Source organism: Lynx rufus, unplaced genomic scaffold (genome assembly GCF_022079265.1).
Source record: "Lynx rufus isolate CCGP_SWC_20201006 ecotype Redwood Valley unplaced genomic scaffold, mLynRuf1.p SCAF_2, whole genome shotgun sequence".
In the NCBI taxonomy this organism is placed as follows: domain Eukaryota; kingdom Metazoa; phylum Chordata; class Mammalia; order Carnivora; family Felidae; genus Lynx; species Lynx rufus.
This window is the reverse complement of record NW_025814834.1, coordinates 32,769,520-32,794,363: the sequence shown is the minus strand read 5'-3', so window position 1 is coordinate 32,794,363 and position 24,844 is coordinate 32,769,520. Positions and strand designations below refer to the sequence as shown.

Below are 24,844 nucleotides of genomic sequence, written 5' to 3'. Positions count from 1 at the left end.
GGTAGAGCATTTGACTGCAAACACTAGTACATAACTACATAACAGTTCAAATGAAGGACTATCTTAAACAATGGCAGATGGTTGGACAAATGTTTGCAAAATCAAAGGTGATTTTGTAATTATTTCATAACTACTTACTACATTGGATTATGACCAGCTTGATAGCAGAGTCTGTATCTTAATGGTAACAAACATTTTGAATAATTGCTAAATGGCAGGCATTGTTGAATGCTTTACATATATTATCTCATTTAGTGCCTTCAGTACTCTATGAGGTAGGAAATGTTATAGATGAAGAATGGATCAGAGAGATGAAGTAACCTGCCTAAAGTCACACAGCCCATAAATACAAAGATTTGATAGGAAAAGAATACAATTAAAATCATTAGGCAAGGGGCATCATGAAATATTTAAATGTGTTGCCCAGAATATTCCTGTTTTATGTGAGTTTCCTAGTTCTTGTCACATCGTAGGTTATAAAAATAATATTAATACTTGAGCATATACTTTGTGCTAGGCATTGTTTTAAGCCCTTGAAATAGATTATTTAATTTTCACAAAGATACCATCAGACTCATTTTTATGGAGGATAAAATTGATGTGCAAACATAGGATAACTTGTTTAAGAAAGTAGCAGGGCAAGTATTAAGAGTCTACATAATTGGACCCCAGTGTTCCTGCTGTATATAATACATTTGTGGGTTGTATTTAATTAATAGTGTACAAATGGAGAGAGAGACCATACTGTGGTGTTTCAGTATGCCAAACTCTTAACCATGAAAGTGACTAAGCTTGAAATTTAATTAATATGGTTTCTGGGTGTGTGGAGATCTTTCTTTTTATGGTTTTTGGCAGTAAAATGTAGATTCTCTAAGAATTTTGTCAGGCTGTGTGGAATGTGGCTGTATTATGTGTTAAATTGTTTATGGCCCTGAGTTTACTGACCCTAACTCTTTTCCTCTTATTTGCTCACTAAAGTAGTGCTTATAATTCAAAGACAGTATAGTGTAGGGGAAGGAGCAGAGTTGGAGTCATATATCTTGCACTTTAATCCCAGCACTATCAATTACTAGCTGTATGACTGTAGACAAGTTATATATTCTAGAACATCCCTTTTCTACAGAATGGGGAAATGAAACCTCTGGATAGGTTTAAGGAGTAAATGGGATGATACATATTTTTTTAAAATACCTGCTGTAGTACTGAGCACATGGCATGTGCTCAAAAAACTGTAACTGCCTTACTTTTACTAAACAAAACATATTCAGATTTAAGTACCATTTCTTTCCTTATGATTGTTCAAATTCATAGAAGAACTCTGTACCTGACAACCAATTGGTAACCCTGACCTTTAGACTTTGAACCAGATATTGTAGAGTTCCTAAGTAAACTATGAGGAGAAATGCATGAATTCTTTATGGTGTTATGAGACTGTTTTGTATTGAACTTTTACAGAAAGATAATCCTATGCTTTATTAAAAGCAACAATGGTAAGGAAAACTCCACCTACTTGTATTTCTGGAATCCTATCCTGAATGGATAAATGAGTAAATGAATAAATGAATAATGTGCTAGTTGAAAATGAAAGTAACAAGTATTGGAACCCTTAAGAAAATTTCTCATATGAGGTAGTTCTTTTTCTGAGATATTTCCATTTTCTTTCTCAGTCATCATGTAGATAGTGGCAATTCATGATCTGATTTTGGAACAGTATATAAATAGAAAAAACAAATACACAAAAGGTCAGCAGTCTCTGCATATTCTGGGAACATTCTTTTAGCAATTCTGATTTGTAGTGTAATGCTTTTATTTTAGGGAAATAAATTACTTGAGTTCCCTTTATCCAAGAGCACTGCCTAACTAATAATATTTAATGACTAAGTAGGACTTCTGAGTATCATTGAAATTTACTGCAGTAAAGAAGTATTGAGAGGAAGGAAATAAATCTGAGCATCATTTTTAATGATGCAGTGTATATTTAACGACATTTCTGAAGAATCCTTTTTTCTTTAAACTTTGAGATATAACTTACAGACCATAAAATGCACAAATTTTAAGTGTCAGATTTCATGTTTTGATATAAACAAACATTTGTGTAACCACTATATAAGAGAACATTTCTATCACTTAGGAAATTTCCCTTTGTGTCCCTTTGTAGTCCTCCGAAGGACAGCCAGCCAGTGATCTAATTTCTGTCACCATAGTCTGCTCTAGAAGTTTGTATAAATGAAATCCTACAGTGTCTAAACTTTAATGCCTGGTATTTCTTGCACAATATGTTTTTGAAAAATTTTAGATCTTTTTTTAATGCTTATTTATTTGTTTTGAGAGTGCGAGTGCATGAGTGGGGGAGGGACACAGAGAGAGGGAGAGAGAGAATCCCAAGCAGGCTCTGCACTGTCAGCACAAAGCCCAAGGTGGGGCTCAAACTCACGAAACCATGAGATCATGACCTGAACTGAAATTAAGAGTGAGAGGCCTTAACCCACTGAGCCACCCAGGTGCCCCTGTTCTTGAAATTTCTATTTGTTGTTGTATCATTGGGTCTATTAAGGGTTATTCCTGAATAGCATTCCACTGTATGAATATACCACGATTTCTTTGTCAGTTAACTGGTTGATGGAATTTTGGGTTGTTTCTAGCTTTTGCCTATTAAAAATAAATCTGTGAATATTTTTGTATGTTTTTGTAGTTATATATATTTTTTCTCTCAAAGAGGGGCCGTGTGGTATGTCTGTGTTTAATTTTAAAAGAAACTTCCTATTTTCTAAATGATTATACCATTTTCTACTCCTACCAGAAGTGTGAGTTCTAGTTGCTCCACATCTCCAACACTTGGTGTGGTCAGACTTTTTAGTTTTAGCCATTCTAGTGGGTGTGTAATAGGTATTCCATTTGATTTTTATTTGCTTTTCTCTGGATAACTAATGTTGTTGATCATGCTTTCTTACACTATTTGGTCATTTATGTATTCCCTTTTGTAAAGTGTCCGACCATTGTTGAGTTGCTGTCCTTTTAGTATTGATTTTTAGGAGTTCTTTATATATTCTTGGTGTAAGTCCTTTGTTAAGTGTATGTATTAAGAATATTTTCAGCTCATGTATGGCTAGCCTTTTCATTGTCTTAATGGTGTCTTTTGCTGAATAGATGTTTTTAATTTTGATTACGAGTTATTTATTTATTTAATTTATTTTTGGTTTGTGATTTTTTTGTGGTCTAGCCAAGAAATCTTTGTCTACCCCAAAGTTGCAAAGGTACTCCCCCTATATCTTCTTCTAGAAGAGTTTAGTTTTAGTTTTTATGTTTAGGTTAATGGTGTATCTCTGATTTTATTTTATTTATGTATTTTGTATTTCTCATTAATTCATGAACAAATATTTATTGAGCACCTGGTCAGTGCCAGGCATTGTTTAAGCACTTGGTATCCATTAGTAAACAAAAAGAAGTCGCTCATGGTAAGCCCTTAGAAAGGCCTTGTACTTGTGAAGCCTACATTTTAGGGGAAATGACAGACAATAAATTAATAAGTAAATAATATGTTATGGTAGAAGGTGAGAAAGCACCACAGGCTGGGGAAACACAATAGGGTCAGGTGAAGGTTAGTAAGAAGATTTGCAGTTTTAAGAAAGGGTAAAAGTAAGCTTTCTTGAGAATGCCATTTAAGGAATGACTTGAAGAAGATGAGGGAGTTAGCCATTCATCTATTTGGGGGAAGAGGCTTCTGGGTAGAGAAAACAGCTATTAAAAGACCATAAGGTGGGAGTATGTCTGGCATGTCCCAGTAACAGCCAGGGACATGAAGTAGAGGGTGATAGTGGATAAGATCACAGAGATAGGGGAGGGAAAATTGTTTAGAATCTTAGGGGACATTGTTAAGAGTATAGCTCTTTGTGTGAGTTCCATGGGAAGTCATTTGAGGCTTCACTATACTTAAAAGACATTTTATTTATTTTTCTTTTTTAATATAATTTATTGTCAAATTGGCTTCCATACCCAACAAGTGCCCTCCTCAAAGCCCATCACCCACTTTCCCCTCTTCCCCACCCCCCGTCAACCCTCAGTTCTCTGTATTTAAGAGTCTCTTATGGTTTGTCTCCCTCCCTCTCTGTAACTGTTTTGCCCCTTCCCTTACCCCATGATCTTCTGTTAAGTTTCTCAAGATCCACGTATGAGCGAAAACATTTGGTATCTTTCTCTGACTGACTTATTTCACTAGCCATAATACCCTCCATTTCCATCCATGTTGCTGCAAATGGCCAAATTTCATTCTTTCGCATTGCCAAGTAGTATTCCATTGTATATTTAAACCACATCTTCTTTATCCATTCATCAGTTGGTGGACATTTAGGCTCTTTCCATAATTTGGCTATTGTTGAAAGTGCTACAATAAACATTGGGGTACATGTGCCCCTATGCATCAGCACTCCTGTATCCCTTGGGTAAATTCCTAGCAGTGCTATTGCTGGGTCATAGGGTAGTTCTATTTTTAATTTTTTGAGGAACCTCCACACTGTTTTCCAGAGCATCTGTACCAGTTTGCATTCCCACCAACAGTGCAAGGGGGTTCCCGTTCTCTCAGCATCTATAGTCTCCTGATTTGTTCATTTTAGCCACTGTGACCAGTATGAGGTGGTATCTCAGTGTGGCTTTGATTTGTATTTTCCATTAAAAGACATTTAAAACCACACTTATGTTTTCCTGAATATCACTCAAGAGATTTCATATTATTGTTTCTTTAGATTTGTCACTTCATATCTGCTTAATAGAATGAAAGCATGTTTTTTTTTTTCCTGACACGTACATATATTTAATATTGGTTTTCTTATTCCAGAAAGATCCGGATTATCTGAAGCTATGGTTGGACAATTTTGTTTCTAGCTATGAACAATTCTTAGATGTTGACTTTGAAAAGCTGCCTACCAGGTATGTAGAAACAGTGCCCTCCTTAATGCCTCTTGCCCATTTAGCCCACCCCCACACCCAATACCATACCAAGCAACCCTCAATTTGTTCTCTGTATTTAAAAGTCTCTATGGTCTGTCTTCTTCTCTATTTTTATCTTATTTTTGCTTTCCTTCCCATATGTTCATCTGTTCCGTTTCTTAAATTCTTCGTATGAGTGAAGTCATGATATTTGTTTTTCTCTGACTGATGAACGCACTATGCTTACAAGTATGGTTTTATTATAGAGGCCTTAGAAAATATCGTGGAAGAGGCGAAGTTTTCAAAGCTGGATTTAAATATCATAAAATGGGAGAAAAATTCAAATTTTGTGGAAAAGTGCAAGTGAAAGTATAAGATCACTTCCCAGGTGAAGTTTTTACTGTATATGAAACCATCTTGAAGACCTTGTAGATGTTAGGTAAGAGAGGTCAGGTTGGCTAGGGTAAAAAGCTGGAGAAATGAGGAGGCACTAGACACTTTTAGCCACAAAAGGAACTCCATTTTATACATATATTGATATGGAAGGGGAGAAATGGGTGGTGGTTGACGATGAGAAAGAGTATCGAGAGAATTAAAAATCTTCAAGGAGGAAAGTGCAGTTTGGGGATGTACATACGCAGTAAGAGGATGGGCATGGATGAGTAGAGTCTGGAGAATCAGAAGCCAGATCATAAAATGCCATGCATGCATTGCTAATGGACTTTGATTTTTTGTTATGGAAGATATGAGGCTCTACTATTTTATGTATGAGATTGTCATGATCAAGTTTGTTTTTTAAAAGTCCCTTTGGTAGCATTAGGAGGTTGAATTGGAAAGAATTGAGACTGAAGACAGGGAAGCCCAGTTAAGAGGCAATTTTAATAATTCAGAGAAGAAATCATTAGAGCTTTGGACCAAGGCACTGAACTTAAAAGATGTGCTTAATGCTCAGAAAGCACTAGTGCTTCATTATTTATAAGTATCGTTTCAGAGTTCTGTATTAGACTATTTATAACAGGTTTTAAATGTTGAAAAATGTTAAATCTTGAGCTCAAAATAATATTACATATTATTGATTTCTACTCTTCAAAGAGTATTTTTATAGTTTGTGCTTAGAGGTGCTTTTATTTTAATAATTTGCAGCTCACATTAAAACATGAGGCTAACAGGGCACCTGGGTTGCTCAGTTGTTTAAGTGTCCGACTCTTGATTTTGGCTCAGGTCATGATCTCACAGTTTGTGAGATTGAGTCCTGCATCGGGCTCTGCGCTGACAGCTCAGAGCCTGCTTGGGATTCTCTCTCTCCCTCTCTGCCTCTCCCCTGCTTGCATGTACATGTTCCCTCCCTCCCTCCCTCCCTCTCTCTCTCTCTCTCAAAATAAATAAGTAAAAATAAAGAAAAGAAAAGAAAAGAAAAGAAAAAAATAAATCATGAGCCTAAGGATTTAATGGGAGTCAGGATTTGGGCCTTTGAATGCTTGGAATATTGGAATGAAGTCTTCTCAGGTTTGTAAGATGCACTTGTTATACATGTCTTCTTTCTTGGGAGGTCATTTCTAAAAACATTGTGTAGAAGTATATCGCCACTATATTTAAAATCAGATGAAAAATGCCAGCACATTGCTTTATTCATGATTTAGTTGGCTTATTTAAAATTTTATTGCAAATCTGCCAGGAAACTACACCATGAATTTAGATTTTACTAATAGAAAACTTCTAGTTTTCAAGTGAATACTTTGTGGCAGATGTATAAAACTAGTCAATTCATCTTAAAGATAAGAAACTCATAGATAATCCTCATTTAAATTAAACTGACTTTCTAAAACTTCTAAGTTAGGGAATTTATAATGCAAGACAAGGAGTGCTTTTACCAGAATTTAAAGCCTTGAGATCTAAGCTGGACTTTTTCCTGTGTTAGATGGAGACAACAATGGGCAGCTGTTTAATACAGACATTCAGTAGCCAAACAGAAGAGTGGAACAGATTTCTGGAGATTGGGAAATTTCAGCAAAAGGAGCTTAGTATTTGGAGGCAATAAAGTACTGGTGGTGGGAAAATGCTTCCAAATTCTTAAATCTTCATCACATTAGGAACATGGCCAAAAATTTCAACTTTACCTCTAAGTTATGTTCTAACCAAGCCCAAATTTTATAATGAGTGTTAGTAAAAACAACAATAGATTTCTCTTCTAGAAGCTAACTTTTTCCTGTCTAGTAAAATTTTAAAAAATGCAAATAGAAGATGGGACAACTCAGGAAAAAGGGAACTAATCCTTTAAGTAACTAGGATTGAATATTAGGAAGTCTCATGTTTCTTTGTTGACTTATGTTTTGGGAAAAGTGAATAGGAATAGTTTAGCTTAGTCTTGAAAATCAGTTATATTTTTAAATTTAAATCTTTATTATTTTGAAGTTACTTTGGTTTTTCTAATCACCTCTTTTTAGCTCTTTAGCAGGAAAAAAGTATATATAAAAATGAGTTTTTCTGGTACCACCTATAAATAAGAGAGAATGAAAGAATCCAGAATACAAGTGAAGTGATGCCCAGATTAAAATGAAACATGTGTTTTTGTGATGTGGTTATAGAATTTGGCAACCTTGATAATGTGCTTTGTGAGTTCTGTATAAAAGTCAGGTGTTTATCTTATAAAGCACTTCATGTTGCAGGGTGGTTCAGAAAGAGGCTAAAAATATTAACATATATATATTTTTTTTTAATTTTTTTTCAACGTTTTTATTTATTTTTGGGACAGAGAGAGACAGAGCATGAACGGGGGAGGGGCAGAGAGAGAGGGAGACACAGAATCGGAAACAGGCTCCAGGCTCTGAGCCATCAGCCCAGAGCCTGACGCAGGGCTCGAACTCACGGACCACGAGATCGTGACCTGGCTGAAGTCGGACGCTTAACCGACTGCGCCACCCAGGCGCCCCTATTAACATATATATTTATGAGACTATTGGTAATGTGCCTCAAATTTTTCTGGCTACAGTGAATAAAATAGCTTTATACTCAGTATAAAAATAGTAGTAAGTCTTCATATTAAGCCTTATCTGAAGAAGAGACTATTATCAAGTATAATTGTCATTTAATTATAGGAGCTCTTCATGGTGCTCCTTTGTGTTTGGGTATTTTTCTTTCTTTCTTTATTTTGAGAGAGAGCGTGCACACATGGGGTGAGCGTGAGTGGGGGAGGGGCAGAGAGAGAGAGAGTCCCAAGCAGGCTTTGCACTGTCAGTGCAGGGCCCATTGCAGGGTTTGATCTCACAAATTGTGAGATCTCACGGTTTGGGAGATCATGACCTGAGCTGAAATCAAAAGTCTGACACTTAACCAACTGAGTCACCCAGGCTCCCTGTGATTGGGTATTTTTCTTAATAGAGATAGGAAAATTAGTATTTAGTGGTTTATGAAAAGATTCTTAGGCTTTAGTGATGGTATATTTAAAATATATTACATTTTTATAGTTCTTTACATATATCATAGCTAAAAATGTACATTGACTTTTGGCTTCAGAACCCTGTGAAATAGGGCAGATGATATTATAATTTTAGAGATTAGGGCACCTCAGAGATTAAATTAATGCTTCATGGGACAGAGGTGGAACTTAAGTACACAGGTCTTTTCACTTTGATTCCAGGGGAATTGTGAGAGAGAGTAGCCAGTCATATCCAGTATTGGTTTTTTCTGATGGTCGTCTTATCCAAAAACCAGTTGTCACAAAATATTGAAATGTTACTTAAACAAAAAAACTTAGAAAAAAATTGAAATGTTACTTAAAAATGTATTAATGTGGGGTACCTGGGTGGCTCAGTCGGTTGAGCGTCTGACTTTGGCTCAGGTAATGATCTCGCAGTTCATGAGTTCAAGCCCCGCGTTGGGCTCTGTGCTGAGCGCTCAGAGCCTGGAGCCTGCTTCAGATTCTGTGTCTTCCTCTCTCTCTGGCCCTCCTTGCTCATGCGCTCTCTCTCTCTCTCTCTCTCAAAAATAAACATTAAAAAAAATTTTTTTAATGTATTAATGCTCCTGCTTGGGGTTCTCCATCTGTTTATCTATTCATCTGTTTATCTGTTTATTTCCTTTCCTTGTGCTGGTTATCTTCTCTCCCTCTTCTGACCACATAGCTTGGGAACCTATAGGTACCTGAATATTGTTTATTTAGCAAAGCAGTTGACAGATATTAAACTAGTTATAGGTACTTCATTTTTATTTGCTAGTTATTGTTTCTTTTAGAAATGGTATACACACATACATATATACACATAGATTTTATTTCTAAGTAGACGTTGAACTAATTTACATTCTAAAAATTTTATTTGAAAATAGCACAATTGAAGGTAGTAAAGAGACTCTCTTTCTTACTCTCTTTTCTGTAAGCCTCTTCTGAAGTAAGACTACTTACTCTGCTCTACTAATCTTCTAAAGTGTCACACTGATCTTCTGGTGGTGCCTTGCAGAGAAGGCACTGAGCACCTGAAATAAAAGAGCTTCTTAGGAATTTGAGGTGAAAATGCAATTGTTTTAAACTGCCAAAGATTTTCTTCCTGTACTTAATCACCCTTCTTACTTTTTCCCCTTAATTGTAGGGTAGATGATGTGCCTCCAGGAATATCTCTACTTCCTGATAATATTCTGCAGGTTCTAAGGATCCAGCTACTACAGTGTGTTCAGAAAATGGCAGATGGGTTAGAGGAACAGCAACAAACTTTGTCAGTTTTGCTCGTCAAGTTCTTCATTATTCTTTGCAGGTACCTGTATAAACAAACTAGCTATCTGTTTTAAATAATTATCAAAAGAATAATGCATTTATTATTATTAATGGTGTTTATTGCTCATTTGGAGCTTTAAAGATTGCGTGCACCTTCTGTGAAAGGCTTTTGATTTATTATATTGGAAAACCATTTATTTGTTTGTTTATTTATTTATTTAGTTAGTTAGTGGGTTAAAGTAGGCTCCATGCTCATTGTGGGGCTTGAACTCACAACCCGATACCAAGAATCACATGCTCCACTGACTGAGCGAGCCAGATGCCGCTATTGGAAAGCCTTTTAGTTACCATACTTAGTTGTACAGAGATTCAGCCAAGATTAAAAAAACAAAAATTGCTGTAAGGATAGTGATGGGAGTTTTTACCTAACCCAAGAATTTGTTGCACCTGTATTTTCTGTGTGGTCCTCACCTGTAAACCATACATACATTTTTAGTGCTGTGCATTATCATTTGTGAAATGTATATTTCTAATCTTTTTTTTTTTTTTTCAACGTTTATTTATTTTTTGGGACAGAGAGAGACAGAGCATGAACGGGGGTGGGGCAGAGAGAGAGGGAGACACAGAATCGGAAACAGGCTCCAGGCTCTGAGCCATCAGCCCAGAGCCTGACGCGGGGCTCGAACTCCCGGACCGCGAGATCGTGACCTGGCTGAAGTCAGACGCTTAACCAACTGTGCCACCCAGGCGCCCCTCTAATCTTTAATTTTATAATTTTGCCAAAGAAAGTATAATTATTTTATAGCCTATATTTTCCGGGTTGATAGCTGATTAGGTCTGTGGTACTTAAATTTTGGTGTGTATAAGTATCAACTGGGAAGCTTAATAGGAATACAGAGCTTGAGACTTACTTATGAAAATTCTGACTCCAAAGAGTTTAGGCAGTCTAATTTTTCTTGAATTGAACATTAACCGGCATATATAAATTTAAGAACGGTTGAGTTAGGGGCACTGTATGCCTCCTCTCTTGTTTCTGGAATACATTTCTTATAGTATGTACTATTTTTTTAATAAATATTTTAGAATTAATTAGTAGTCAAACAGGGACTTAATTTACTGTGCATTTATTCACCTTTCCTTCATTGTTCATTGAGTTTGATTGCAGGAATCATGGAAAAATTGAGTAATTATTGCTAAAACGTTTCTTTCCTAATTTAGGCTCTTCCAGAACTGTAGACACTTTGCTGATTTTGTGCTCTTTATCATCCTTAAAATTTAGAAAAATAATACAAGAACTAAAACAGTTGAGGAAAAAGGGTTTACTTAGGTGATAAGACATGAGTTGGTGTGTTGATTTTTGTCCTGTTAACTACTTAGTACAATTTTAAAGAAATCAGATATCCTGTAGATAAATAACTGTTTCTCTTTTGTTTCTGCTTTGTGATATTTTTCAATTTTTCTATAATAAATAAATGTTGATCAGCATGTACTTCTTAAATGTTTCTGCTTATAGTAGTAGTTAAATGTTGCATGAGGTGTATTTTACAGTTTTAGTGGGAAAGCAGTTATATAACCATATTGATTTTAAGTTTTAATAAATGTCATTTACATTTCATTTGCCAACATGTATTTTCAAAATTCAGCTTGAACACATGAGCATACATTTTTCTCATTATTCATGTGTAATAAATATTCTTTGTTTTTCCTCACAGAAATCTGTCTAATGTGGAAGAAATTGGGACTTGCTCTTACATTAATCATGTCATCACTATGACAACACTCTACATTCAGCAAGTAGGTGTGAATTAATATATTCCTTTTGTTGCTTTACTGAGAGTAACTAGGTTTTCCTTTTTTTTAATATTATAATTAGTAAAGTTAAATGTTTTTAGAGGAGGTAATAATTGAGAAGAGAATTAAAGTTACCATTAGGAACTATATATTTTAGACATCTTAAAACATATCTAAAAGAGAAGCAATTGTTAATATATTTTATTTTAATCAAAAATTACTGTTTTATAAATGGCTTTTTACAATGATATAATTTGTCAACTTATGTATTATTTATCATCAAATATTCCTCTTATTGAAAACATATTCTTTTTTGCAAAGATGATTGCGTATCCATTTGAAACTCTTCCTAGGCCATATTTAACATTTGAAGGGTTATATCTAGTCCATATAATTAACTGACTCTTTAAACTCAGTTGGAACTTAGGTTTATTTGAATAAAAATGATTTATTAGATGATCAATGAAAGGTGTTGTCTTTTAATGATGTAGATAAGAATGTTAAGCAGTTTTAACATTTTTAACTAAATACAATTTTATGTTTAACTCTACTTTCAGTTAAAAAGCAAAAAAAAAGAGAAGGAATTGGCAGATCAGACATCTATTGAAGAATTTGTAATCCATGCATTGGCATTTTGTGAAAGTTTATATGATCCATATCGGAATTGGAGGCATAGAATTTCAGGGTATGTCTTATAAATCATAATGTTCACTTAAAACCTTAATGTCGTAAATATATGTAATTCTTCAATGCAGGTCTTATTCTCTATGAAAAAAATTGGTAAGGTGTATAAGAGCCCTATCTCTATCTCAGATAGAAAGCTATATTGGAAGTAATGAATTAGTAAAAACTGCCACTTCCAGATAAATAATTTACTCAGAATTTTTATTTTGTAATGCAGTTGAATCCTAATAATCAGATAGTGGCGGAGGGGCAGAGAGAGAGGGAGACACAGAATCCGAAGCAGGCTCCAGGCTCTGAGCTGTCAGCACAGAGCCCTAAGCGGGGTCGATCTCACGAGTGGTGAGATCATGACCTGAGCCGGTCAGATGCTCAACTGACTGAGCCACCCAGGCGCCTCTCCAGGTTCCACTTAATATTCACTATTGGTGAACCCAACAGTTGAGTACCTGGAAAAAGAGAAGTATTGTGTGCAGAGTGCCTGTCACAGCCTTACAAAACAGATAGAATATAGGATGATGGGTTTGCAGCTTAATGACAATAGTTAATGACCAGTTCAGGGCTCAAAAAGAAGAGTGCTCCATTTATAGTCTTTCTACTCATTCATCACTTTGGTTCTTGACTAATCAATGTTCTTTCCACCCCCACCCCTCCCACCACCAAAAAGGCTTTATTACATACAGAGAGGATGGGTTCATTCCTTCTTGGCTGCTGCTTTCCTCATGGCTGCCAGGTTGCTCATCTTCTCTCTCTTCCTCTTTGTGTGTGTGTGTGTGTGTGTGTGTGTGTGTGTGTGTGTGTGTGTGTCTGTGTGTGTGTCTCCCTACCCTTTTCTTTTAAAAAAAAATTTTTTTTTAATGTTTATTTATTTTTGAGACAGAGAGAGACAGAGCATGAGCAGGGAAGGGGCAGAGAGAGGGAGACACAGAATGTGAAGCAGGCTCCAGGCTCTAAGCTGTCAGCACAGAGCCCGACACGGGGCTCGAACTCACAAACTGTGAGATCATGACCTGAGCCGAAGTCAGACGCTTAACCGACTGAGCCACCCAGGCGCCCCTCCCTACCCTTTTCTTGATGAACATTCTTGAGGGCATTCTTGTCCTTGGAGACCTTGAGCAGCTCTATGGCAGCAGCTGTGCCTTGGCTTGCTCACATTCTTAGTCACTTTGTGGCCTTTGTTGAGGCCCACGTCTATAGGGTGGCTGCTGCTCCGCAGTACTCAAGCCAGTGTTCTCTCTATTTTGACATTTATGCCAGGGATTGCTTAAGAAAATGGCATCTCTTGCTCTCACTCTTGGTACTTCTGCATCTTCCACCTTAGATATGTTAGTAATGGCAAATCTAAGATAACGTTTTAAGTTTTGAAACAATGACAGTTTTTCTTTGTAAACAGCAAGACATACACAGAAAGAGGAACATAAAATCAGTCTGAAAATGACAGGAGAGGTTTTTAAAGGAATCTTAAGAACAAAATAAATTTAAGTTGGGAGAAGGAGGGGCGTCTGGGTGGCTCAATCGGTTAAGGGTCTGCCTTTGGTTCAGGTCCTGATCTCACAGTTTGTGAGTTTGAGCCCCACGTTGGGCTCTGTGCTGACAGCTCAGAGTCTGGAGCCTGCTTCTGTTCCTGTGTCTCCCTCTCTCTCTGCCCCTCCCCTGCTCGCTCTTGCTCTCTCTCTCTCTCTCAAAATTGAATAAACGTTAAAATAATTTAAAAAATAATAAGGTTGGGAAGAGATAAGATACAAAAAAGTAGATGTGACAACAAACTAAAACAAATAAAATTGGTAAAAGAAAACAAAAACAACTTTTGAGAGCCAACAACAAGAAGAAATTTAAACACTGTAGCATAGAAAGAGAATTCTACATGTATAAGATGACAACAGGAAGAGGAACAAAGAGTAGGGGATCAGTGGTGGCATTCATGAGTGTGTGTGCAATATACATGCCGGGAATTATGCTGGAAGCTGTCCATGTATTATCTCTAATAAATGTAATAACATTTTGCTACTAATGGTAGGAACTACATTAGAGGTAGATGGTAAAGCAGAGGTTCAGACTCCGCTTACTTTGACTTTGATAGGGAAATGAAACATACTGCAAATAAATACTGGAATTAGGAAAAATCTATAGCTCATGGGAGATCTATATGAGGGAGCTATAGCAGTAACTTATACCTTATAAATTAATCTGATTCTGAAGTTAAGTGGAAACTTGGAATGTATATATTTTCTTATTTATTATTTCTGTTTGTTGCTTACAGAGGCATTTAAAATACCTTGTTTCATAAAATATATAGATTTTTTTCATATCTCCATATGCAATTTGATTTAATTGAATAGATTTGATTAATCTATTGCTTCAGTTTTGATTCTGTTTGTAGCATTTTACTGATTTAGAAAGATTTTGTCAAGTGTAACTAAAATAGGTGTAGGGAAAGAATTCTTCCCTGAAAAGGACTTACTCAATTCAAGCATTTATGTAGAAGTATATTTATCAAGTTTCTACTTTGTGCCCAGTGTAAGTTTAGTAGGACTCATTACCTGCCCAAAGATAAAAACAAGTTAATTAGATTTAGTTATGCCCTGGGGCTCCTACTGGCCAAATCTAAGACTATGGATACATGAAAATAATTAATTGTTGTAAAGAATTATAAACTGACTCAATTGGTAGAGCCTGTGATTGTTGATCCCTGGGTTGTGAATTTGAGCTCCACATTGGGTGTAGTTGAGTTTACTACTAAAAAAAAAGAATTGGGGCACCTGGGTGGCTCACTTGGTAAGCGACTGACTCTTGATTTTAGCTCAGGTCATTATCTTATGGTTGGGAGATGGTGCCCTGTATTGCTTTCCCTGCTGAGTGTGGAGCCTGTGTATGGTTCTCTCTCTCCCTCTACCCCTCTCCCTGCCCCCCCACCCCCTCAAATTAAAAAAAAAAAACAAAAAAGAATTATAAACCGTTCAGAAAAAAAGGAATTAATGAGTCCATACCAGTAATAGATGATAAGTAGATGATAAGTAGGGTGGATGGAAGGATGGATGGATGGATGGATGGATGGATGGATGGATAGATGGATAGATAGATAAAGGGAGAAGGGAGGACAGTTGTTTATAATAGAAGGCCAAATGACAATTAGTAAATGTATAAGGGGTGTTGGGAAAAAAATCAGCATTTTACACAAATTATAAGGGAAGATATGGATCAGGATGCTAAATCTAGGGAAGTTTTGGTAAGCAGCATGATTTTTGCATGGTTTTAAAATGCTTCGCCAAAGATTACTTCTTAATTGCAAAAGAAAAATTAGTAATTATTTTGTACAGTACTGGATAGTACGTCGACTGGATTATCAAAATTAACATCAGTGAGAAGCACATGGATATCTGGGCCTCCAACTGTGGTGCTCCAAGGACACGTTATTGCTTTTATAGTATTCCAACCAAGAATGCATAATCTGAATCTAATTGAATGGAAACATTAAGGAAACCCAAAATGAAGAACATTTTAATGAATAAAGAAGGGAGTGTGGGACAGCATTCTTTAAAAATATCATAAATGTTTCAGGTTGAAGGAGGGAAAAAAGCCATGACAGCTAAATGTAATATCTGGATAGGAAGCTATACTAAGAGGGGGAGAAAATGCTATTAAGGATATTCTTTGGTCATTTGACAAAACTGAATTATGAATGGTAGGTAAGTGTATTATGTTACATGTATAGAAATTTATAATTATACTGTGTTATTGTGTAAGATACTATCCCTTTTCTTAGCAAGTATTCACTTAAGTATTCAGAAATGCCAGAATGTACATAATTTCCTTTTAAATGCTCTGAAAAATGTTATATGTGTGAATATATGTATATATAAATACATGTGCACTGTATATATGGGGAGAGAGTAAGCAAATGATAAAGCATTTGGGATAAAATTTTAACAGTGAACCTGAGTAAGATATATTTGAAGTTCTTTGTACTATTTTTATTCTTGCAACTTCTGCGAGAGCTTGAGTTCATTTCCAGATTAAAAGTTTAAAGATTAAGAAAGATAGTTATGTCCTAGGCATGATGGCAGCACAAAAAAGAAGCACAAAATAATTGATCAAAGGACATGAACTTAAAAAACTAAGATGCAAACTCGTTTTGCAGTCCTTAGAAGATTGGTATGTATTAGCATGTCCTAAGTGCTAGATGCTTGACCCAAATATCAGATAATGATGAAACAAGTAGGCTGTGTTCTAAAAATGGTACAAGACTAAGTTCATTTTTAGTTCTTCTGTCTTATCCTATTGAAAACATGTAGTGCAGACTACTCATGCTTTAATGTTTTTGTTATGTATAACGGTTTTCATCCCTTTTATTTATGTTAACATATTAAATTTTGCTACAACAATAATGGGAACTGTATGTTCGTAGTTACATTTAATACAGCGCCTTTAGAATGAGTCATGAATCACAAATTGTGGGAGTATATTTTTATTGTGTTACTAAAGTGACAGCTTTTATTGTTTGTAGCATAGTAGTTGGATAGGATATTTGGATAGGATATATCCAGTCTATTAGTTCATACCATAACTTATAATAAATAGCAAAATGTAAATAGCCTCATGGAAAAACCTAACTGAAAGGTAAATCATCCTTTTAAAATTAATTTTTCTATCATATTACTGAGATTTTTTTTTTAAAGGCGTGGCTAAATTTTTAATTTGAAACTCTAGTAATATTTGTGTTGTCTTAAAGGTATACAAAAAAATCTCAATAATAGTATTATTTAAATAGAAAGATCCAATAGTGTTTGAATTTAAAATAAATACAGGGGTGCCTGGGTGGCTTAGTTGGTTAAGCATCTGACTTCAGCTCAGGTCATGATCTCACAGTTCATGAGTTTGAGCCCCATGTTGGGTTCTGTGCTGACAGATCAGGGCCGGGAGCCTGCTTCGGATTCTGTGTTATCCTTCTGTTTCTGCCCCTACCCCGTTTCACGCTGTCTCAGTCTCAAAAATAAACATTAAAAAAAAAATTAAAATAAATACAAAATGTGATAATTCTTCTGCCTTCTCCACAATGAAAATAGGCACAGATTTGTAAAGCAGTGCAGTACCAGATGGTGTCTGATATGATTTCTAGTAAATCTGGATCTTAGAACTCTTTACTCTGCCATTACTGAGTCCAGCTGTGCCTGTCTTACTGGCTTTTTCTGTGGTCAGTTGACTTTTCTTCCTAGCTTTGAATATAAGGAAAGTAATTCTAATATCTCAATTATGGTTGTTAAGAAGAAGTCATCTTAATCCATTGCTTTATCAGTAGATCATATTTAGATGTATGGAATTTTCTCTGTGGCTGTTTTTCAAAAACTTTTCATTTTTGTTGTCTTTCTCTAACAATGTTAAGAGTTTTTTCAGGGCATTAAAAAAATAAGTTTTTTTATTTTTGTTTTTTTAATTTTCAGCAATTTACCAGTTGGATGTATCATTGTAACAATAGCCTTTATACTCCCAAACCCACACTGCATTGTCCATCTAAGAGACTCATTCTGTGTTGAAATGTTCTTGGTAAAAGCACATGCTATTTGTGTTGGCCCACCGAAGTCTGTAGAAAATTTTCAGCCATCAAGACTACTGGAATTATCATTAAAATAAAAATTAATCCCAGCCAATACTAGATCTACATACTTAAAATGGAAGAAGACCATGGCATGGATTCTTTGTGTCCAGATGAAATTTCAGGAAGTGGCAAAGCGTGGCCTGATTTCTGATGAATTTAGCTTGTACTGTGGTAATGTACTGTGGTAATAAGCTCCACAGCCTTAGATGTCAGATTAACAGTACTGCTGAACAAGTTCTTTTATAGATTGGAGATTTTACTTTATTTCAGTTTATTTATTTTGAGAGGGAGAGAGAGAAGGGGAGGGGTAGAGAGAGAAGAAGAGAGAGGATCCTAAGCAGGCTCCACACTGCCAACACAGAGCCAGACATGGTGCTCGAACTCATGAACCATGAGATCATGACCTGAGCCCAAACCAAGAGTCAGACGCTCAAATGACTGAACTATCCAGGGGCCCCTACAGATTGGAAATTTTATTTAAAAAAAAATTTTTTTACTGTTTATTTTTGAGAGAGAGAGTCACAGAGCGTGAGCGGGGAGAGGAGCAGAGAGAGAGAGGAAGACACAGAATCTGAAGCAGGCCCCAAGCTCCAGCTATCAGCACAGAGCCTGACATGGGACTCAAACCCATGAACTGAGATCATGACCTGAGCTGAAGTCAGATGCTTAACCAACTAAGCCACCCAGACGCCCCTACAGATTGGAAAACTTAAATGCCTAGTTCCTTTTTCTATTTCCAGTTGTTTAGAGACTTAACCTGGCTGCTGTGTTTCACCATGAATCATTTAAAAATTTTTTTCTTAATTCAAAAGAAAAAATCCTTTCATTGGTGAGCATTTAAATTATTGGCTAGACTTCCTTTTCAAGATTATGCCAGTCCTAGAGATGTATTTTTCAGTAACTAAATAAAAAGTAATATACTAAATTTATATTGTTTCTGTAATTATGCCATCTCTACTTGCTCATGTTATAATTTGTTATTAACTTCTTTTTAATAATAGACGAATCCTTAGTACTGTGGAAAAGAGCAGACAGAAATACAAACCAGCTTCTCTCACAGTGGAGTTTGTCCCTTTCTTTTATCGTAAGTATTAGTCCTAATTTCTCTTTGATTTTGATGTTACTCTGATCATTATTTATGCTTAAATTCTTTTTCTGATTGTGCTTGATTCAGCTTTGTGTATTTGTAAGATAAAGATTGTAAGGACCTATCACTGGAGTACTTGATTCATATTTTGCTGTGATTAGTGTTCTTCGTCTTACTTAATTTACTGTTCTGAAAGTGTTTTTATTTAGAGAAGAGCTTAATATTTTAATGACTGTAGTATAGAACTTCAGAATTTTTACAGAAATAGAGGGGCGTGGACGCCCAGCCAGTGCATGACCACTGCCCAGGAGCCTGAAACCAGGGCCTCCTGCCCAGGTGATAAATACCTGGCTGGGCTGTTTGCTGGTGTTGGCCTTGGGGATGAGGCCTTCCTTTTGCGATTGCGGCTTTTCAGAGCTTGAGTGCAGGCTGGGCCCAGGCTGCGTTTCGGGGAGGGGACCAACAGGTTTGCTCACCCCACAGGTGGATGGAGTAAGGGCAAAAAGAGCTTTGCATTTTCCTTCTCTTCCACCTCTGATACAGAATTGGATGCTGTGGTTGGATTTTATTATCATGGATTAAGAGTTCAGCTATTAAAGAAAAATTTTATGAACAAGCACTCCCAGGAATTTGAAGACATGGGAGAGAATAAATTCACCTGCACACCTATTTGGTTTTTTTTTTTTTTTTTTAGTGTTTTTTTATTTTTGAGAGAGAGAGCAAGTGCACATGAGTATGGGCGGGGGAGTGGCAGAGAGATGGGAGACACAGAATCCAAAGCAGACTCCAGGCTCTGAGCTGTCAGCACAGAGCCCGATGCTGGGCTCAAACTCCCCAGCTATGAGATCATAACCTAAAGTTAAGTCGATGCCTGACCGACTGAGCCACCCAGGCGCCCCATCCTACCCACCTATTTGTAGTGAATACAGTTCTTTGGTAGAAAAGTCAGATTCATGGATTTAACATGGGAACTTACTTGCACAGCAACTTTACAGTACCATAAAGATGAAGTGGCTGGTGACATATTCAACATGCTGTTCATGTTTATGGATTTTCTGGTTTCTAAAGAAATGTTTCTGGGCTATGGAACAGAAGGAGAAGGCTGGGTACTGGGTTTAAGCAGTGGTTTAGTGGTGAGTTTGTTGTGCAAATCATCTTCTTTGCCAGCTTCCCAGAGCAATCTGAGGCCCAAGGGCCCACCTCTGGGCAATGAAATCTTTCTAGATTGCCAGCTCACTAGACTATAGGAGGCTAATGCTAGTATGATGTTTCCAAGATGAAAACATCTTGAAAAGACTGACTCTGTTCTGCAGCTGTTCATTAATGTTAAGTATTGGTGGGTCAGAAAGAAAATTACCTGACCCTCCTGGGACCTTTTATTCCTGAAACACTCTCTTGTATTCGGTGATCCTGTTACTTTTTCTGGGGTAGACACCTCTTTCAGAGGCTTTTGAGTCAGGCTCCTGTAGAGCAATCCCAAGGCCAGCATTCTACCTGGGGGACCCCTTCCCCAGCATACATGTAGGTGTGTCAGCATTTGAAAAACCGACCGTCACCAACTCTCTTTGGCCAACAGTTTTTGCATTTCCCACTAGGCATTTTGTACACTAAGCTTTTTATATTCATCAACGTTTCAATCCTGTAGCCTTAATGGGGTTTTTGACTAGGAGTATTTATCCAGGGTGTTACTCAAAGCCAGCTGCCCATCTTGAAATTTCTGAAGCTCCTACTATCACAATTAGTCTTGACTATAGGAATCAACTAAGAGAGGTGTCCTTTACCCAAAAGCTACATGTGAAAATCAATTTCTCATCTTAATATTTGCTTCACAATCTTCTGCTAGTCCTGATATAGTCTCTCTGTTTCTTGAATTCTCTTTTAAGCATTTTTGAAAAAATGTTTTTAAGAAGATGAACATTCAGGCTAACCTAGTGGATGTAATGTTGGAACTGCCATGATTACCCACTTAAATTTCAAACTATAATACGCTGTGTGCTTTTTAGTTGTTAGTACTATGAAAGCCAAAATCCTTTCTGTCTTGGTGTTTCTATTTTATTTTATTTTTTTTATTATTATTATTTTTAATGTTTATTTATTTTTGAGGGAGAGGGGCACAGAGTGTGAGTGGGGAAAGGGCAGAGAGAGAGGGAGACACAGAATCCAAAGCAGGCTCCAGGCTCTGAGCTGTCAGCACAGTGCCCGATGTGGGGCTTGAACCCATGAACCATGAGATCATGGCCCAACCGACTGAGCCACCCAGGTACCCTGGTGTTTCTATTTTAGTGAACACCAATGAATGTGTACTTATGCTGAAAGTAGGCTAAAAGGTATCTTTTTCTTATAGCAAGTGAAGGTTTGCTAAAACCCTTTCTGTATAAATCAGTTCATTAGGTTTTCTGTTGAGGTAAGGAGTTCCTTCTTCCTATCAAAATCTACTAAGATGGTTTCCATGGGTGTAAGCAGTTCAGCATCAGTAGGATATAGAGAACAGCTTTACTGGTCATTTGCTTTTATTCAGTACAGTGGTTGAACATTACTGACCAGAAAACATGATGTTACGTCTCTAGAAAGAAGAAAAAACATAGTAGTTGAATTCCCAATGTGTTAACTTTCTCTTTCTAGCTATATATGGTTACATTTATTTATTATTTGTTACTTTTTAAATGTATTAAAAAGTAAAAATAAAATTCTGAACTGACTTTTCATTTGGCTGTTCTGGAAGGATGAGCTACAGGTTATGTGTTTTTTCTGTACTGATGTGGCACTTATTGAATACTTTTGTACCATGAGTTAAAAGAAACTTAAGAGAATTGGCTACTCTATGTGTGTCCTATGTGGACTTTAGTTTTCTTTCTTAAAAAATGATTGTGCCATAGTTCAAGAATATAGAAAATGCTGCAAAATATATAAAAGGAACACCTTGTGCTTCCCACTCATTTGTCAGATCTTAATATTTTGCCATATTTGTTTTGGTTCTGTATTCTTTTTTTCCTAAGAATTAAAACAAGGCAGAAATAGTCCTTTGTTTGAGTGCTTGGTGAAGATGATTGCAGTGCCCACTCTGTTTGACCACCAGTAGCTGATTTCTGGATTCTCTTTTTTTTGTTCACATACCTGCCCTTACTATATTATCACACTGTATTGATTATTGTAACTTTATGCCAAGTCTTGAAGTAATTCCTCAGCCTTGTTATTTTTCAGAATTTTCTTGGGTATTCTGAATCCCTTACATTTTTATATACATTTTAGAAGCCAATTTAATTTTTAAAAATGGCTGATTTTTAATATTTTTACAAAAAGCCTTGCTGGGATATTGTTTGGAATTGTATTCAATCTATGGAAGCATTTTAGGAGAATTAACATCTTAAGAATACTGAGACTTCCAATTCATGAATCTGATAGATCTCATTATTTTTTTGTTACTTGTTTCTTCAATATTTTATAGTTTATAGCATGTAGATTGTGCATATATTTTGATAATTTATCCCAAAGAAGTTATCACAAGTACTTATAAATATAAAGGTCTTTAAAATAAACTAGACTTTTTAAAAAGTGAGTTTTATTTTCATTGCCTGTCTTTGATAAAGACATGTCTGTCCCTTTCTACCAATGGTAGTATTCCTTGACTTTCCTTCATAATATTTCTTGCCTGCTTTGTCAGATGCTAATAAAACCACTCCATCATTCTTATGATTAAAGTTTACATGGTATATATCTTTTTATATCCTTTATATGTGTTTTCTGTGTGTCTCCTGTGGCTGAGTAGAAGTCTGTCATCTTGCAGCTCAGTGTCAAATCTGATAGTCATTCAACTTGAAACCTCTTGGTAGGTTTTTGCTGGTCTTGTGGAATTTCACTTTGACTCACAGTGAGCCCTGTATTTCTGGAGTACTTTCCCTGTATAGCTTCTTCCACTCCAGTACTACTTCACAAATTCTAGTTGCCTAGGCCTCCCCAAACTTTATTTCCTAAGTCAGCAAATAGCTATATTCTTTTAGGGTTCCCCTTTTGTTGGTAGTTGTCAGAACATGTCTACAACAGGAAGCTGAGATAATCCTTGGGCTCACTTTGCGTCTATTGAGAGAAGGAAAATTTCTAGGATGTATAAATTTCTACTTATTTTGTCTAATTTTCTAGTTATTTGTAGTAGGAAGCCACATATAATGACAGTTATTCCAACATAGCAGGAATCATTTAACTTTTTAAATGTAAATTGCTATTAATACATTTACCTCAAAGCTGTTTCTTATTGGTAATGTTTGTTATGTATAAAATTGGAAATAATTCTGTTGTTACAGTCTTGTCTGTGTATGTAATGATACATGCAAAAAGATATTCATTACTGGGTTATTTGAATATTAAAGAAGAAAATCATAAAAGTTTATCAGTAGAGAACTGCTTAAGTAAATTAAGGTACGCCATTGTAATGGTCATAAAAATGAATAAGGAAGATGTGTATGTTAAGATGTAATAATACCCAGTGTATATTATGTTAAAACAAAAAAAAACATGATGCAGTAGGATATCTATAGCCTTTTTTTTTTAAGGTGTGGAGAGCAGGGTAAATTGAGGCATAGGTTTGAGGGAGACTTATATTTGCTTGTCAGTTCTTTTATACTATTTTAATTATTCTTCGTCATGTGCATGTATAACCTTTTAAAAACAATACACTACTTTATAAATTAAAAGGAAGATTGCTGTTGGTACCAGAACTTTAGAATGTTTGCCCTGGAGTAAACCCAGAAAATCCTTTTGTCCAACTCTTCCAATTTTATTATTGAATAATTATAGTCAATTATACTAATAAGATGCAGTAGTAGTAGTAAAAAAAAATCTAATTTTCTGTCAGATTTCAGTTAGCTTCTAACTTTGTCACTTAGCTCTATAACTTTAGGCAAGACATTCCATTTGCTTATTTATAAATGGGGGCAAAATACCTTCATATGGAGTATTAGAGAATTAAATGAGATAAATAAGTTATCTAAAATACTAGCTGATAGGTGGTTTCTTTTCCTTTACTATGAAAAAATGCATATCAACCTTGCCTTTTAACAAATTTTAGCCTTTTCATAGTTTTTAATATTTCAGTGTCAGACATTCCTTACAGATAAATCATACTGTGAAAGAGAAATCTTATTTGTTTATTTGTGTATTATATTCACAGAGTGTTTTCAGGAAAGCGAACATCTCAAGGAAAGTCTTAAGTGTTGCTTATTGCATCTCTTTGGAGCCATTGTAGCCGGTGGGCAGGTGAGGAAAGTGTTAAAAGTTAATATTTAAAATAGTAGTTAACAGTGCAAAAAGTTTTCCATGGATTATTTTAATGTATTCTTTTTCTTTTTATAATTTCATGAACCACACAAATATTTTTCTGAGTTTATGTCTTGTTTAAAACTACTCTTTTATTTGTTAAAACTTCTTCAAAAACCTAAGTAATAATTTTACTTAAAATATAACGATATATAATAACTTACAATAAACTAACAATAAAATTACTGCATAAATAACCATATTTAACATTTTTTTATTTTAAGTTCTTAGTTGTATTGACTTTCAGCTACTAGTTCTTTCTTTAGAGCATAGAGTCAGCCCTGTTAGTCTACATGGTGAAATCAACTCAAAATTAAATATACATGAATTAATCACTATTCTGTCAACTTAATTACTAAATGCATATATACAAGGTTTATATGCACTTTTTCAACAAACTCAGCTAGTTTTTTTATTACTCACAAGAAGGAAATTCTAGTAATACTTGTTTCTTTATGTTTGCAGGTGTCTGTGGTAGACTTTGAGTGTAACTACTAGTTGAAAACAGGATTATAGTTCAGAAAGAACATCCTACGTGTTTTCTTTAGGCACACAGTTTAGATCAGAAGTTTCTAACACTTTTTGTAACACATATGCCCTCTATAAAGTCCCTTGTCAGAATGTTTCAAATGCATAAAATAAAACACATAGGATCACAAAGGAAACTAGTTACGCTGAAATCAGTTACTAAAATACTAAGATAAATTTCTAACATAGTAATATGTGCTTAGAACACACTAAAAGAGATACAGCA

General features: G+C 35.6%; 1 protein-coding gene across 1 annotated transcript in view; it reads left to right on the top strand.

Moving 5' to 3' along the window:
- NBEAL1 (neurobeachin like 1) overlaps positions 1-24,844 on the top strand; it is a 176,839-nt gene that overhangs the window by 20,490 nt on the left and 131,505 nt on the right. The window contains exons 3-8 of the mRNA XM_047083649.1: positions 4,832-4,923; positions 9,507-9,668; positions 11,341-11,422; positions 11,977-12,104; positions 18,695-18,777; positions 23,945-24,030. Coding sequence (XP_046939605.1) covers positions 4,832-4,923; positions 9,507-9,668; positions 11,341-11,422; positions 11,977-12,104; positions 18,695-18,777; positions 23,945-24,030 — 633 coding nt within the window. The remainder of the gene's footprint in view (positions 1-4,831; positions 4,924-9,506; positions 9,669-11,340; positions 11,423-11,976; positions 12,105-18,694; positions 18,778-23,944; positions 24,031-24,844) is intronic.